The sequence below is a fragment of the Sylvia atricapilla genome, chromosome 2 (assembly GCF_009819655.1).
Source record: "Sylvia atricapilla isolate bSylAtr1 chromosome 2, bSylAtr1.pri, whole genome shotgun sequence".
In the NCBI taxonomy this organism is placed as follows: domain Eukaryota; kingdom Metazoa; phylum Chordata; class Aves; order Passeriformes; family Sylviidae; genus Sylvia; species Sylvia atricapilla.
Window position 1 is genome coordinate 48555190 of NC_089141.1, and position 18349 is coordinate 48573538.

General features: G+C 34.1%; 1 protein-coding gene across 1 annotated transcript in view; it reads left to right on the forward strand.

Moving 5' to 3' along the window:
* Nucleotides 1-18349, forward strand: part of NBEA (neurobeachin) — a 456143-nt gene that overhangs the window by 219463 nt on the left and 218331 nt on the right. The window contains exons 35-36 of the mRNA XM_066313167.1: nucleotides 1994-2058; nucleotides 14303-14411. Coding sequence (XP_066169264.1) covers nucleotides 1994-2058; nucleotides 14303-14411 — 174 coding nt within the window. The remainder of the gene's footprint in view (nucleotides 1-1993; nucleotides 2059-14302; nucleotides 14412-18349) is intronic.

Here is an 18349-nt window from a genome sequence, read left to right on the forward strand (position 1 = left end):
TGTTTTTAACTAGTTTTGGGTAGATAGTTGGGCAAGTTTCAAACATTTTTATCACAAATAATTACTTCGGATAATGATGAGATTTTCCACCTATGGAAATATAAGAAGAGATTTGATTGTTTCCATATAGATCTCTTCTTACTGGCTTTTTCGGCAATTTAAGATATCTCACATAAAATCCAGTTAGCCATTTTTGATGTCCTGCAGAATCTGAGATATTTGCACTGAACAGGAAGACTTGACAAAATACTTGCAAGAATGTTTTGGGCTTTTGCAGACATAGGTAGACCACCTGTTCCTTTCTAAAAATTCAATTAACATGCTTTCTTCAATCTGTCTTAGGAAGTCTTTATTCCTTTATCTTCTCTCTTTTCTACTTCTTTCCTGATTTGTAGTCATACCAGTTCTTCTTTCCTGACTGCAAAGTCATAGCAGCTGTGGTGCAGAAAATCATCTCAAAAGAAAATGCTAATAGTGGTTTTTATAGTGTTCAGTAAAAGGCTCTGATAAAAAAAATCAAAAATGCTACACTTTGAACACTATCTCTAACCCAGACTTTTGTTTCTTAAAATATCTCAAGGTGCCTATCTATGCTCAGGTAACTGAATTTTTTCATTCTTAGTTTCTAAGAGTGATTTTCTACTCTACAGATGATTTATCTGCTTCCTAAAGTGATATCATTAGCTTCAGTTACTGGATTTGAAACATAACAAAATCAACATCACTGAAGAAAGTACCTGTTACAATGGTTTTCTAGCTTATAAACTAGAGGCTTGAGTCCTGATACTCTGTCTTCCTTAACCAGGAGTTATCTGAACAGGCATGGGTCAAGAGTATGTTCATTATTTGGGTATTTTAATAGCTTGCCTTTTATAAAACCAATCATGAGTATTAGATTGTTGTTGTTGGGTGTTTTTGAGACGTGTGACTTGGTCAAAACTGTGAATTTTCATATAATCAGTAAGGAACACTTTGCTGATAAGTGACTAGATTTCATAGCTATTCTTTGAGAAAATTTCCTTATCTATGCAAAGCCATAATTTTTTCACTCATACTAGAAAACAAAAATTGTGAATTTCTGCCTGAGTTTTACTCTTAAAAAAAATTGAATGTAAATTGGATAGTTCTGTAACTGTAACCCTCTACCCACTGACAACATGAGGTCAGTCTAGGAAATCTCTCCGTGAACTGTAACTCAGCTAATGTTGCTTTGTTTTGTTTTTCATTACGATGCAGAGGAAATGTGACTTGCTTATAAAGAGAATTTTTAAGGAATTGTTGTAAAAGAATACAACCTTTATTTGTTTAGAGGGAGAGATTAACCCTTTTTCATTTCAATTATCAGAATTCTTGATGTGATGGAGGGAGTGGGTTGTATGGCAAAAGCTATTTGTGATGCATTGTGAAACTTCCCTTTAACTAAGTGTTATATGGAGTAAAATCCTGTTAAATTTAATATCAGTTAGGTGGCTTAAATTTCTTTGAAATTTCATCTTGGAAATCCGTGGTAACAGTAAAAGAATTTTTTAAAAATTAGTTTGTTATCATAGGCTGGGTTTTTTTTCCACTTATAGTCAGAAAGAAGAAAAATTGAACTCCGGGAGGGTGGATTTTACACAGATTATTGGCTTTCCTTTATAATAAAATGTGCACCTTGGAGCAGTGAAGCAAGGTGAAGAAGGTACTTTGTTGCACTAATGTTCCTTGGGAAACTGCATGAACTAGAGAAACAAGATGTGTTTTCATATTCTCAGGACAAGGAAACTAAAGCTTGCTTAAAGGTGAAACAGAAGACATGACCACCTAAAATTTATTTGAAAATCTGAATGAATTACAGTTTTTAAATTACAAGATCATTCTTTTGGTGGAGGGTGGTTGGGGGTGGAATTAAGTTCTGCCTAAATTCAATCTCCTTAGGAAGTCACCAGGGTCAGCTTCAAAAATGTGGTTTAAAATCCTTGGGTTTTGATCATGTTATGTTTTACCTTCTTAGGAATGGCAAAATTCTATTCAGAAGAATGCAGGACTTGCATTTATTGAGCTCATCAATGAAGGAAGGTAATGAATTTCAAAGCTTTTGAACAAGTAGTCATTTTGCATTTATTCCATTGGGTGATAATACTTCTCACCATCTGTTCAAAAAAGATTGTGAAAAGGCTGTGTTAATTATGAAATTTATTGTATTGATACTTTATATAGTAAATATTTAATTTGTAAGTGTGTAAATTCTGAAAATTTTGTTTATTGACAGAAGGAAATAGAATTCCCTTGAACTGTATATAAGTTTAGGGTTATTTGAGAATTGAACCACCATTCTCCAGAGCAGAAAGGTTGTTTTACCCAGACAGTCCAGGGAGCCCAATCTGTAAAACCATCTGCTGCTCCATCTGTTTTAGGAGCACAGCATTCATTTTACAGATGTACTTCTCAACACTATAATTTCATGATTATTTTGTCTAGAATTTCCCTTCCAATTTGACTCCTGCAAACCACACATGTTTATAAAAGCTTCCTTGATTTTGAAATTTTTTATGAAATTTTCTATCAGTTAATTCTATTTGTTCTGCTCTGGGCATTGTTTCTCTGTACTTCCAGCCAGCAAGCTGGGCAGCGAAGGGAGACTCTTTGGCGCTTCTGGTAGAAGAGTACTCAAGACAAACAAAACCACTTATGCAATATGTCTGATTTTTATTGGCTAATACATTAAATCCATTTGAATCTACACATTTTTTTAGGTGCAGCTAAAAAAAAAAAAAAAACCTAGCAATATACCTATTTAAAGAAATGTTGTCATTTTATGTGTGATTTCTTTTTTTCAGCAATGATATCTCATTACCCAAGTATCAAGTCTTCTCTTTTTTATAGGATATTTTTTTGCCTAGCTGATATTTTGGTGGCTAATCATGCATTTATTTGAAATGAAATTTAGAAAATGTCAGAGTATAGAAATATAGGAGTGAGTATTAAAAAAAAAGGGTGTGTTAAATTCTTCTGGATTCTCTGTGCACACTGAAGTTATAGTGTTATATAGCAGTAGAAAATATAAATCTCTCCATTGTAAATTCTTCTTGCCATGAAGTTCATATATGAGTTTTTACACCATAATAGGGCTCACCTGGATGGGTCATGTACTGCACCTTGTACAAGAAATATTACCTAGCAACAGACTAAATAATTATAGTAAGCTTATGTTCTTGGATAGTGATATGCAATACTATTTGGACCCTTCTTTTATTTTCTCAGCCAGGATAATGAGGTCAAATATTATTGCATACTCACTATTGATAAAATGACCATTCTGAATGAGTCCTATATCTGCATATTTTTAGCAGTCAGGTTTTAAGGTACCAGTGGACCTTCTAATCCTCTCTAACCATGACTTCTAAAAATAAGTAGCATTTAATAATCACTCCTTTAGTCCAGTCATAGGAATGTCTAATCAGACTGCCCTTGGACACATGTTCCTCCCTACCCTTTTCCCAGAAAAGTGTTTCTGAATAAGTGTGTGTACGTTACTGGAATGCTCATCTTTGCAATCAGCCCGTTTGTTTTTAATTTACCCTTTTGGGGACAAAGATAACAATCCTTTAACTGAAAATTGTTATAAATATTTATTCTGCTTAACAGCTAAACTTGTGAATGCAATTCATCAATCATAGCTAGAGAATGCAATTGTGCAGTTGTCAACAATTAACAGGACATAAACAGTTGATGAATGTGAAGCTGAATTAAAGTGCTCCCTAGGATAACCTGAAATTATAAACTGGATCATTTAAAGGAATCTAACAAAGGATCTTTATAATTAAAACAAAGCAGGGTTAATGGGATGTAAAATTGCATATAATCACTGTGCAATAATGATTGAATTTTAAATTATTAAAAGCAAAATGAAGACTAAGAATATTTTGAAGGACTTTCTGGGTAAGATTTTGAGAGATCTGGGAAATAAATCAGAAGTTTTGAGAAAGATTTTTCTTTTGAATGTGGATGAAAATATTTAGATGTAATGCAGAACTCCACAGTTTTAATATCTTTAGTTAGACATCTATTTCTCAATATATGGATGATATAAGGTGATTTTCTGAGTACTTAACTCTTGTTATTTCTTCTTTAAATAACTTAAGTGACTTTTGTATCTTTGAATGTATTAAAAGCGTTCTTAAAATATTTCAGTTTAGGTGTAGTGTAAACAATTACATCTATATTCCTGTTACTTTAACAAACTGCATTTTCATTTCAAATTGGTTGTTTTATTGTATTTCTGGGGTTTTTGGTATAGATAATGGGTTTTTAGGAAGCTCTTAATGTATTTTTGGAACTCAATACAGAAACACTGATACAGCTTTCTAAAAATAGGACTGTTGTAACAGCTTTTAGTGTAACAAGAGATCTGACTACAGATTTAAATTAATTCTTTCAAGGTATGTAATGCACCTGAAAGATTTAGTGACATCTTGGTTATGATCTTGAACTTCATGCTTCTATTTAATCAGTCTCCTGCTATGAATGTGTGATGTTGAGGGGATCACACATGCCAAGAGCTTCACTGACAGCAGCTTAATTAGGATTTCACATTTACATTGGGTTGTACACATAAGCAGGCTTCATAATTTTAGAGCTGGATGCATCTGCAATGTTGGGTGTGAAAGGAAACATGAAAAGACTTCTTTAGGAATGATATGTGAGGGAGACTAAGGCCCACATTTAAGCGGAGTAGTGATGGATGAGGTCAAAAGAAAAATTGCTACTCTCTGACAAAAACAAGAGATAAGAGCACCCACCTCTAGTAAATATGTATACAAATGCATACATCTTGGGAAACTAGGAGTAGAAATTACTCCACATGCAATCACAGAACTATGACATCATTGGAAGGAATTAATAAGATTTGGTGGGTCAGCCTGCCCTACGTGAGAGAAGTGCTGCAAGTGTTTCCTTGGAAAAGGTAGCCAGAGAAAGCTAGGAGGGAGTGTTGCCCTCTCTGTGAAGAAGCAGTTCAGATTTTTGAAGTTCTTCAATGGGATGGAAGATAGTCTGATTGATAGCATACAGGACAGGGTGAGAGGAGAGTCCAGAGGAGAGTCATGGTGGTGTTACAGACCACTCTTTCAGAGTGAGTGAAAGGAAGAAGCATTCTCTAAACACCTTGAAGTATTTGGATCACAAACTTTATTCCTCATGAGGGTCTTAGACCTGCATGACAACCTCTGTAAGTACAAGTTCAGGTGCATGTAGGGAAGACAATTACTGAAGAGTGCTGGGAATGACTTCTAGGTACAGGATGAGTGGATTCTGTTCCAGTTCTTGCTTACTGTTAAATAACAGCAGGATCTGTCATTTACCAGTAAGCAAGAATTAGTTTGGAATGTGATTCATTAATGGCACCTTTGGCTGTACTTGCCATGAAACAGTGGTGTTCAAGGCCCTAAGGGAAGTGAGGATTGAGAGTAGCAGAATACAGATTCCAAGATTGCAAATTTTAGCCTATTCAGGAAACTGGTCAGTAGGATCCCATGGGAAAAAAATGTGTGTGTCAAGGTATCTCTAAAAAGTGTCAGGCTTTAAAGTACAGCATTATCCAAGTGCAGGAACAGGAAAAAATGTAGCAAGAGAGTGGTTCAGCCATCAAAAGAAATTATCGCAGAGCTCTGATGCAAAAAAGAGTACACAGGAGGTGGAACTAGAAGCTGGCTAGAAAGGAGGAGTTTAGAAGCACGGGCATATAAGGAATATTGTCAGGAAGACCAGTAGTCAGCTGGAAATGAAACTTGGAAGAAATATCAAGGACAAGAAGAGCTTCATTTTTAAGATGACCAAGGGAAATATCTTGTTTTTGAATGGGGTGGATGATTTAGTCACAGATGATGACTGAGATGCTCAATGCCTTATTTTTCTCAGTCTTCATTAAATTTTATCAAGACTCTGTCTTTAGTGAAAGGGTCCAAGAAGGACATCTACCAAGCGTGGATAAGGTTTGAGTCAAGAATTCCTTGAGACAGCTTATCCCACACAAACCCATGATACCTGATGGGGTACATCTGATGGATGTGAGTATCTTTGCAAGGCTGATCACCGATCCAACAAGTCAAGGAAATTGGGGCAGGTTACCTGGAGAAAGGCATATATTGCACCCATCTTGGTCCTCAAAAATGGTCCTCAAAATCCAAAGAAAAGCTTGTCATTTTTTCTTCTGGCCCTTGGAAGACTCCATAGCAAGTCCTTTTGGAACACATTCTGGCTGCATGGAAGAGAAGGTAATTGAGAACCATCAACATGGATTTACAAAACCTTAACTATTTATGGCCAACCTGCTTGCTTTCTATGATAAAAAAGATAAAACAATGAGATTTGCAGTCATAGGAGTAACAATGAACATCATTTATCTTGACACTGGAAAGGTCTCACAATACTCATGCATCACTTAGAACTCTGAATTCTGAATGAATGGACAGCTAAATAGATAGAAGACTTACTACTCTAATAAGATCCACGGTTTGTGGTTAATTGGTTGTACATTAGTTTGATGGTTTTGAAAAGCAGAATATCTTAGGGATCTATTCTGCCTAAGAGATGGATTTTATGGGTCATGATCTGTTAATCTTTCAAAGCTGAATTGCTATCCTCATCATCCATTTCCTTCCCTCATTATGCTTTCACAACACTCACCTCTTTAAAGAGATGATCTTGTTCCTTTCATTTAAATATTTTCCTTTAATTTTTACATAATTTCTTAATTTTAAATAGAACTAGTCTAATCCTAATAGAAATTTAAGGCAACATGAGCCTGTATTTATTCTCATATTTAAAATTGCAAACTTTGCTCCTGTAATTCCATCTCTGTACCTAAGTGTGCTTTCTGCCTATGGCCATGAAACTATATATTTTAGCATATCCACCTGTATGGACCTCTGAGCATACTTAAAATTCATGAGAAACCATTTTCTTTTAAAACTTGTTTTGTTGAAATATTTTGAAAAAAATCACAGAATGTTTAAATAGTCTGGAAATCAGTGTTTCTTCAAATTTTGATGAATTGTTGATTCTGTCCTGGAAGGAGACTCATAAAGACTTGTAGGCTTTCTTGTTAACTTTTGTTAACTCTTGTTTAAGTGGGATTGTGGGATAACTGCATCAAATTTTCTTTTGGACATCCTCTGTTGCAGTTTGGCAGTTCTGATGTGTTTGGATTGTGAAAAATTACTTCACAGCCATTATTCACTGTCTGCAATACTTAAATGTTCAGGGATGTGTTAAAAAGTGCATCTATAGTGCCAGTTGCCATATTTGATTTATGATGGGTATCTGCAGTTGGGTCTCTTAATAGCTCTCATATAAGTGATTTAGTAGTAGGGTCTAAAATGTATGCTGTTCCTTGTTTCTGTTTTGATAATGATCTTGATTACAGAATGGGGACAGAATGGGGACCTGAATCATCCAGGAAGGCAAGATATTGGGTCATCAGACCATATGGAGCTCAAGGCTACCACTTGCAAAAGATTCTGGTCTGATGTGCAAAATCTAATATACACAAATACAGTCTGAAAATAGCACTGGGGAACCAATAGAACTTAGAAACCATAACTGAGAGTGAAGGTTTGATTATTCTGTCTTTGGCAGGTATAAAAACCAAATTCTGCTGCTTTATTGTCATCCTCATTTTTGTCATTGGAGGAATCCTTTATTAACTGTGTACGGCCATTTTAGGGAAATTTATCCTAGATGTCATCTTCCTTTAGTAGAGGATTCCTATCATAGATACTTCTGTAAAAGTGAGCACTGAATGTCTGTATTTCTACTACAGCTAAAATGTGAGCTTGTGTCCCTTGTTTAGATGTGCTTCTTCATAATGTCATATTCCTTACCAGAGCTCTCTTTGTCTTACCTCCAGACAAGTAGTTTGTGTTAAACAAAGTGTGCATTGTTGTGGTAACCGTCTGTGTACTTGTGGGGTCAGTTCAACTATAGCTCTTAGATCTGCTAGAGGTTTTGAGGGATCCTTTCCCCTTCTAACATTGCCTGATCAAGCCTTATCTCAAAGCTGAGGCCGATACTGAGATAAAGTCTAACTCAGTTGTAACTGCTCATCATGGATGTTTGCTGGTAGTCACTATTACAAAGAGACAGATTCCTCTTGATTTGGAAAGTTCTTCTGCCAAATAGCAAGGCTTTATGGGGAGTGGAACAGATTCTTTGTAGCTATCTCTGAGTGTCATTGAATCTGTTACAGCTTCTGTGACATTTCTGAAACAATTATAGTTACCCTCTATGAAATTTGTCTTGTCAATATGCTTATGTTGTAGTTGAATAGCCAGTGTTTGCATGCTATAATTTCAGACTTTTCCTTAGAGAATTCTTCGTCATTGCTGCCTTGCAAGAAATGAGACCTCTGCGTTAGACATTTCTTTGCAAAGTTTATAGAAATTTACTTTCAAAGTATTCATAGCAGTACTGCATTTTGTGGAACTTCAAATTCTTCCAGTTAGACTAGTTTATGAAGTATCCTATTGCAGATACCAAGTGCAATGATAGGTTTCATTTTTTATGCATGCCATTAAGAGTAATAATTGTCAAAACAACTGTTTGATGAAAACATGGCACATTTCCAGGTTGTGGTTTTTGGTGTGTTTTTTGGTGTTTTTTGGTTTTTTTTGTTTTTTTGGGGGTTTTTTTTTGTTTTTTTTTGGTTGTTTTTTTTTTTTTTTGGTTTTGGTTTTTGTTTTTGTTTTTTGTGGGTTTTTTTTTGGTTTGGTTTGGTTGTTTTTGTTGTTTTTTTTTTTTTTTTTTTAAATAAAGCTATGGGCATATGATGAAAGTAAGTCAGAGAAACATCTGCTTCCCTGGACATGTGAGCTGGCAGAACTTCAGGAATGAGTAAAGGAAGCAAGACCTTAGCTAAAATATAACAAATGTTCATTTGGTAATCTTTTTTGAAAATTGTTGTTTGGGAATGATCTGAGTTTTTAGTTTGTGTCAAATAAAGGAAAGACTGGGTAACATATGCTCAATCGTTTTGTCTAGCAATGTAAAAGATATGAGCACTTTCACTCTGTGTTGAGATTATTATTAGGAACAAATGACTGCAGGATAGCAAAGCCAGTTTAGGATAGTTAGTGAGATAAAGATTTTCATCCTTCAGTTCTAATAGGTGTACAAATAGCCCCCCAGTCCACATTTAGATGTGTTGCAAGCACTTTATGTTTTTGCAGGTTTCTAATACAGTTTATGTATAGTCTTATCACCATCTCAATTTCCAAAACTCTAAAAAAGTTCTCTCAGGCACTGGCTATTTATCTAAATAACTTAGTGGAACTTAGTACTCCACAATCCAGCCTTTTTAAACTCCATTATCTGTAAAACAAGTACCTCTGATTGGTTACACATACTTTTTTACAACTTCCTTTAACCTGTAAGCACTCTGGAATTCTAAACTGACTTTGCTAAGGACAGAATTCTGTAAAGCTAGATACATGAATTTAAAATAACATCTTATCCACTCCCAAGCAATATTTACAAATAAATCATATTTATGAATAGTCATGTCCTGAAACTTGCTCTCAGCCTGGTTTTGCTCATAAGTCTGAGATTCTTCCATTTTCAGGTTAAGGAGACCCCACCATTTATTCCTACAGATATTTAAGCCTTGTCATGCTTATTGTGAAGTACCAACTCATTTTAAGTAGAGTTTTTTCCATATCTTCAGCTGAAAACTCCACAGTTATCTGAAGAGAAAGCTCATTTCTCTGTAGAAGGATATGAGGCACAAGTGATTTCAGACTACTTTATTGGTGGATTCTCCACTGAAAGTCTATTGATTCAGTCTAAAACCAAGTCAAACCTATTTCCTAGTAAAGAAACTTTAACAGTGGTTTGTAAATTTGTGGGCATTTATATAAATCAAGCTTGTCTGGGTGAAAAGTAATCGTAAGTTGGGTCATGTTTAATCTCTACTTATGCAGTAAATAGAGAATACCACATAAAGAGGAGATAAGATTTTTGCTGGTCATCAGTTCTTGGTTGAGATCAGCTCGTATGGCAGTTGTCTTCAATACTGGTGGGAATTTCAGCAGTGTAACTGAAGTAATGGTCACAGAGGATAATGCCAAACATTTTTCAAGGTTAATTTTTTTTTTTTTTTTTTTTTTTTTTTTTTTACTCAAGGCTTTTTTTAGTTTTTTTACTCAAGGCTTGTTTGTTTATTTGTTTGTGAGTTTTTTTCGTTGGTGGTGGTGTTTTTGTTTTGGGGGTTTTTTTGTAAATCATAATTATTGGAAATGAGAATAAAAAGTACAGGAAGCCTGTGGTGAAACTTCACATAAAACTCCTTAGTCCTTTTTAAATTATTACTTACGTAGAAATTTTTAAGTATGTCCAGGAGGCCTGATTTCGCACTGTCTCAACATTAATGTAGCTACTAGGTCTGTTGAGGGTGGTGCTTGCTAAAACAGGATGAGGATTCACAAGGGTGAATAAAAACAGCAGGTATAACTCAGTCGCCATGAAAAAGAGATCTCACTGAAGAACTCGGGGTTTTTTTCCCCGAGAGTAAAAATTGGAAAGCTCTCAAATTTTAGATCAACGCTTTGTATATCAAGTATATATGCATTCTTGTGCCTCAAGGTTCTTCTCAGTGAGATTGGTCACTCCAGTACAGGATGATGGTTAGGGAAGGGTACAGAGGATAGACTTTTTCCCCAAAAAAAGAGAATGCTCTGTAAAAAACTTTGGATGGGAAATCTAGTTGGGCAGATGACAGAAATATCAATCAGGTTATACTTGGTGAGTTTCAACCTGCATTAGTATAAATGTTATATAGTGTAACATACAGTGTACTAAATAAATATTTTATAATCTAACAGTACATGGAGTTCATATTCTTGAAAATATATGCTAGAAAATGCATGCATCTTCTGGAAATATCTGAGGAGTTAAAAGACCAATCAATCACTGACATTTTCTTGTGCAAAATCACGGAATACAGGACTAGGAAAAAAAACCAAAACAAAACAAAAATTCTAGAATTTCATCAGAAAGGGTATTTCCATTGAAATAAGGCAGCATTAATGTTACTATGTAAATAGTGGCCAGAATTTTTCTAGAATACTGCTGTCAGTTTTGGGTATGCACTTGCAGAAAAGGTAAAATCAAATTATGATGTTAATAAAACTTCCCTTACCAACTGTATACAAGAAAAATCAGAGATTTGGTTTACTTAGCATAATAAATAGGAATATATAAAATATCAGAAGGAAGAATTGTGTAAACCTGAGGGCAGGTTTTGTGTAAAATGAGACAGTAAAAACTGCTGAAGGATATATTTGGATTGGAGAGGAAAAGGGTTTTAAGCTTCAGAAAACCTTCCAAAGTTGTGTGGGAGTAACTCAAACACAGTTTCAAGTACAAGTAGCTCAATCGCAGTTTTATATAGTGAAAACACATTTCATGAAGTAGATTTAGTGAAAATGCTTTTTATGAGCTAAAGGAAGTTTATTAAAGCTGCCTGTTGCAATGAAGGAGTGAATTTGCTGTCCTAGAGATCCTTGTTCTTTTCTCTTGTAGCGTGTGAAGGGAGATTTTTAACTTTTTTAAGGTACTGGAAACCTTTGATGCTACTGAGGGTAAAATTTCTCCTGATTTGAGATTTTTTCTGACTAATTTCTTATTTCCTTTTAGAATCCTAAAGAAGTTGTCGTTACTTTTTCTTAAACCAAAAAGTTGGAGGTTTCCCTTTTTTTTTTTTTTTTTTTTTTTTCGTAATCTTATGTCATGCATATGATGGAATTATTCAGGGTTTAGATAAATTGGTTAGTATTCAAAGGATGGCAACATTATCATGCTTGTTCATCAAGTATAAATTAGTTAAGACAGTACATTGAGTAGTGCTGTGTCTATATGGATCTAATTTTCAATCAGATTTAGCTGGCTCTGATTTAATCCAGTAAACACTTTTGCCACCTTTTACTTAGTAGGAATATAGTTTGAGAATACATGGTAGCTTTCAATTAAAACTAAAAAAAAAAAAAAACCAAAAATTATTTTTAATACAGCTTTTGAAGTTCAAAAGGTAAGTTTCCTTTAACAAGTAGAGCAAGAACAGAAGCAAGTACCTTTGCAAAAAACCTTTGTGAGACATCACTTCTGCAACCTTGTAGTCACTGCCTCTCAGTGATGACACGTTTATCTGCTTTAATTTATTATGCTTCTGTTTTCAGCCCTGCATTCTTGCACTTGCAAATCAAAACATCCAGGTCAAGGCTTCTTTTGTAGCCAAACAAGTTTTTTAAATGATGACCTGGATTTTCACCTTTCCTTTTTTCCAAGTCTGTCTTTCTCTCAAGTGATTTTAGGACTAGCATGGCTATTAATGGTCTTCTAGATGGAAAAACACAGTTTACCTAGTGTTTGAGGTTCTACCTTAGGTGCATGCAAGCACCTATGGTAAGTGAATCACAGCCCCTTATTACCACACACTGATACCATATTATTTAATTCATGATTCACTTTTAAGAGGGTGTGGCCTCACTTTTGTGATAATCCTTATTTGTTAATGATAATACAAACAGTTTTTCATCTTTTTCTAGAAGAAAATGCAGCAATTGATAGATATGTGAGAGTGCATAAAGCAACTGGCAAATCACAATTGAGCTAATAGTGAGATATCCCAGGTTGGACAGGATTGTGGCCAGATGGCTTTTGATTTCTCCAGGACAGGAGACTCCACAACCTCTCTGGGCACCCTGTTGCAGTGCTCTGTTACCCACAAAGTAAAGACATTTTTCCTCATATTCAGCTGGAGCTTCCTGTGGTCCACTTTGTGCCCACTGCTCCTTGTCTTGTTGCTGGGCACCATGGAAGAATCTGTCCCCATCTTCTTGAAATCCACTAATGTTCATTCCTAATCCATACCTGAGGACAGTCCTACACTTACATCCTAACAGTAAAAATTGGAACTTTTAACAGTTATAAAATACTGAAACATATCTTCTCTCAGGGTAAATTAAAAAAAAATCAGGCTAAATTTGAAGACTACAGCATAGGCAACTTTAGTCTTTCAGCTTATAATTGGCCAAAATTTTTTTACTTTAAAAATAGAAAAGGGTTAGATACAATAAAAAGGGTTATTGAAACCATGAGTATCCACTGTGAAATCTTCATCCAAGTTTTTTTGTCTTCATCTCTAAAACAGAGGCCCCAGCATTTATAGGGCCTTACCGTACGCATATATTAAATATTAGTTCAGGGTTAGTGATTTCCTTCCTTCACCAATGGTAGAACACACCAAGAATAGAGTTCAGATCTTTGCATTTACAGGTGTAAGGTCTAGTAATCATGACTTTAATTTCTAATAATTTACTTGTGATGCTTCTAAACACTGAACACCAACTTATGGTTGAATTTGCTAGAAATTTCATAGCCTTATATAAGAAACTCTGAAATTCTTTCCCTGATGCTACAAGAAGGAAAATCCCAGACCATGTTCTACTTTCACAGAAAAAGAAATGGCTCTTCCAGATCCTAAACAGACCTGTCAGCTCATTGCATCCTGAAAGAGATTTCTGTCCTGTTCATAAGAAGAGCAGAGTAATTTTTAGTATAATGGTCAAGCCTAGATATGGACTATAGGGACAAGAAAGCAGTTGGTTCCATTTTTGCTCCTCAAAAACATGTGAGCATTTTTAACAACACAGTGTTGTTTCTGCTTATGTTATGCAATTTTGTTATGCACCTCATGATATTTTGTGGTCTTTACAAAAGTCTTAAGTTAATGTGGCTGCTTGGCATGTCTTACTCCTTTTTGAGTAAGATTTGTCTATTTCTGATACCTTGAAAACATGGAAAAGTGATGCACTTTTCACTCTAGTGTTTTAAGAGATATATTAGAGATATTGATATTATTTTGAATTTTAATAGAATTTAAAATTCTCAGTTATGACTTTTTAAGACTGAAATTGAAATAGCTCTATTAAATGTTTTTAATGGTGCAAATAAGAGTTTAAGCAATTTTCTAGATTTTTAAATGATAGTAAATATTCATATTGGGTTGCTGTTAAAAATATACTCAAAATATATTCTTCCATAAAGAACTTTTTCCTTCAATAATAAATGGAAAACTTTTTGTCCGTTTAATGTGATTTCTATGTGCTTTCACAATGCAGAAAAATTTGGATAAAATTGTTTTATTTCAACTAATTTGAAATTTTAATTGCAGAAGTTTCATTGACTTTCCACTGCAAGTAAGTCTGCTGAAATACTTTTTTTGAAGTACATCAAATAAAAAGGCTAATTCTGATTTTTCTTATTTTAGATTATTGTGTCATGCAATGAAAGACCATATAGTGCGTGTTGCAAATGAAGCAGAATTTATTTTGAACCGACAAAGAGCTGAAGATGTCCACAAGCATGCTGAGTTTGAGGTAAGCCTGTGAGCTGGTGCATTTCTGGTTCTCTGTTTTCACTCAGTTGTCACCTAGACTGTAATTCCATGCAATAAAGATTTTTTTTTTCTTCCAAGGAAGAAATTTACATTGAAAGCATTTCAAAACTGGTTTTTAGAAGCTTTGGTAAATGTCAAGCACAAGGAATGGGTTTAATTTCTCATCTAGTCACTGAAATCGTAAAAGCATTTACAGCTTGAAGAAATACCTTAATCAGAATGTCTAATCTGATATGGTAGACCCTTTGGTTCACAAAGAACTTTCCTGATTTATTGAAAATAGTAATGCAAGTCACCTTATTAATCTTTTTTGTTGATTATTTACAACAGAATGTATGAGTTTAATAAAAATGCAAAGCAATTATACACTTAAGGTACGTCTCAAAAAATAAGATGAAGAAATGTTTTGTTGAACAGATTTAATATTTTAAGGTCATTTTCTTCAAACATTTTGAATATTGGAGCACTTTAGAATACTTTTTATATAGTGAAATACAATACTTCATATGTTTCTTGGTAGTTAGAAATCATTAACTATTGACAGTAAGATTCAGTATTGGAAGATGTAACAGAGCAACTGACTCCCATAACTCTTAAATGTCTATAATTGTTATTCTGAAAAGGAGTCAACACTCAATTGCTTTTTCATCAATGAGTGGGACGTATACAATTAAAATTACGTTGCTTGAAAGTGATCCAAATGTTAAATCCCCTGTTTTTAAAATGTTTACAGTTTAATATGTTTTCATTTGTTTATACGGCATTAATTTTATTCCTATTAAAAAAATCATGCAGAAGTCATGGAGTAAATTTAAAACTTCATTTTTGACATCACTTTGTCAAATATGGGTTTGCATTTTTATGGTATTTCATACGTTTCATCACTGTTTTTTATCATTTCCAAACCTGCTTTGTGTTTGCATACATTTGTGTAGATGTAGGTATATATGTGCAGGCATATAGTTTCACATCTTTTACTGCTCAAGTGACCTAGCATTAGGATTGAGATCGACAGACTTGGTATTGATGATAATAAATAGCTATATCAATTTATTAATCTGTCAGAAAATGTCAGCAAGCACCTGGTGGCTAGAAATAGGATCCAGTAATCTTAGTTTTTGATGAGGTTCTTATCTCCTTGAAACAGCTCTCTTAAATGTGCACTTTGATGTACTAGTTTTTTGTGCTCCTTGACCTAGCTGAGAACTGTGAGACACAGAGATATCTGTTGTCATTTTGAATACACCTAACCTTTACTTCATTTTGTCAGAGCAGACAGCAGACACTTGTCATATGGGATTGCAACAACTTTATTACCAAGCTTATACTGGATATTTTGAACATAGATAAAATTGCGTTTACAATTAAGTGAATGTCAGAGTGAAGTTTCATATTGCCTCAACAATAAATAACATTTGATATCTATCAGAGCATCATGCAGTAACCTAAGATGACAATGGAAGACTGAGTTATCTGCTCTTTGAAGAATACATTGAGGTATAAGATCTGTCAGAACTCTAGACAAAATGAGAATATTCAATTAACTTCCAGCTTCTGTTAGCAAATAGGATTTAGAATATTAACTAAATTCCCTAAAGGACTAGCCTCAAGTCTGTCTTATTGTCTGGTAAAGAAACCAACACATTTTTCATATATGAAAATTCTCATGACATTTGTTGTAGGAAAAGACTGAGGTACACATTTTAGGTGAGTAAGTTTAAATCTGCAAAAATTTTAAAATATAGACTCTTTTAATGTGAAATTCACGAGTACTTAAAAAAAATGATGATTAAAGTCTGAAAGAATGCTTTATATATTGTCTTTAATAATGATGGGAATATAACTGAATATTTTATTATTCATCCTTCTTGAAAGCAGTAGGGACAAAGAGATTTCTGGTAGTTTTCTGGTACATGATTGTATATCTGTCATTTTGTTTTAATAAACTGTATAGGTATATGTTCTGGGGTTTAGTACATGTTAGTCATTGCTCTCATCTAGAGAAGTTCATGGTTATTTTATTTTATTTCTGCCCTTTAAACTTTAATTGAATCATTATGGGTGAAATTATTTGTCCCAAGCTGCACCAAGTTACTGTCTGTCTCATAAGCCATGGACCAACATCTAAGTTTTATTCTGTGACTCCAGTTGTAGTCACAACCGGGAAAATTCATCCCAGAATGGATACTTCACAGTTAACTTTCATTTTGTTAACCTTTGTAATTGTTCAGGAAGAAAAATGAAAATTTAATTTTACTGTCCAATGAGCTGGTGAAATATTAACCTCATTACTAAGGCAGATCATTGTACTAATTGGTGCCTCCCTGTACAAGAAGATAAATTGGAAAATGAATTAACCCTTTATGAATTAGTGTAACCATTCTTCTTTCCCACACAGATTACTTGAAATGATGATTGTAAACACAATAGAAAGACCATTGTTAAAATCTTACTGAATGCTAATGTGATCTGTACAAAAAAGGTAGCGTGCAGAAATATTAAGAATAAAATATAAAGTATGAGGTTAACTTAATTTTAATTACTCTTTTGAATACTAGAAAATTGGTTTCCATTCAGCACTATTACAGTATTGAGTGTTGGCTAAATGCTCTGAAATGGTGCACAAAAACTGTAAGTGCAAAAAAATGTGTCATAAAAGGTATTTTTAAAATTAGATATTCTGAGAATATTTTAGCCTTTGTAATTTATATCTAGAAAATTAGACTTTTAGTGGATTTTTTTTTTAATTACTCTGGCTCCATTCCCTTTTTTTAGACATTTTGAAAGAATTTTTACGAGGAGAAATTGAGTTTGAACTTAGCATGATTTTGAGTAAAAAATGGAAAAATGTTGCTATACATAAAGAAAGGACCTATCAAAACAAAAATACACAATAGAATTCTAGCAATTTAGAAACATTCACGTGAAGGTCAAGAACTACAGCATTTCTTTTGGAGGCAGTTTTCTCTTAAAGGGCACATGATACTAGAAAATGAAAATACTGAAAATACTAGATCTTTTTCAGTTTAAAGGATGAGTGGGTTTTTTATCTATTAGGGTTTTTAGAATTGGTAGTATGTTATTAAAATTGTGCATGTTGTGGTATGACATAGAAAATATACTCGTTTTTTTATTTAGCATCTGTAGTAATAAAATAATCAAATAAGTTTTTAATTTTAGGTGTTAACATATTATAAAAATCAAAAACAGTGCGCATATTTTTTCTTGTATATTATCCTGTCTGTGTTAAAGATGTTGTTTATACCTGAGAACACATGAAATATTTACAAAAGAAAGGCAAACTTTGAAGGCATCTCCATGGCCATGCACATACACACACCGAGATGTATGGCTTAATTTTGTTAATTGCAATTCTGTTGTGTTTGCCCTTGGTATTTCAATTTTTACATGTTCTGAGTGCTTTTTCATGGATAATATATAGTAGTAGAATATTTCAATTTAATGGTGTCATGATCAAGAAATAGTGCCACAGAAAAATTCAGTGTCCTCACCAAGACTCTCCTAAATGAGACACTGTTTGACTGCTTCCCTTCTATGGTGGGGTTGAGAACTGGAGGCACAGGAGATGAAAATCATGAGTTGAGATAAGAACAATTTACTGGAAACAACAATCAGATAAGAAAGAGAACAGTAACAGCAACAATATTGATAACAGAAGGTATAAAATAAACAAATGGTTTACACAGTAAGTGAAACAATACTGGGCCTTTTCGCCTGCGACATTCTCTCCCAGACCAGAGAGAGAGTCTCCCTTACTCCTGCCCCTGGGAAGTGACATGAGATAGTATCAAATAACACTAGGATTTGGACATGCTTCCCTCCTGGCTACTGTAAAAATTAACCCTGTCCTGGAAGAAGCAAGGACAAATGGCACGTCCTACTCTTCCAAAAAGTACT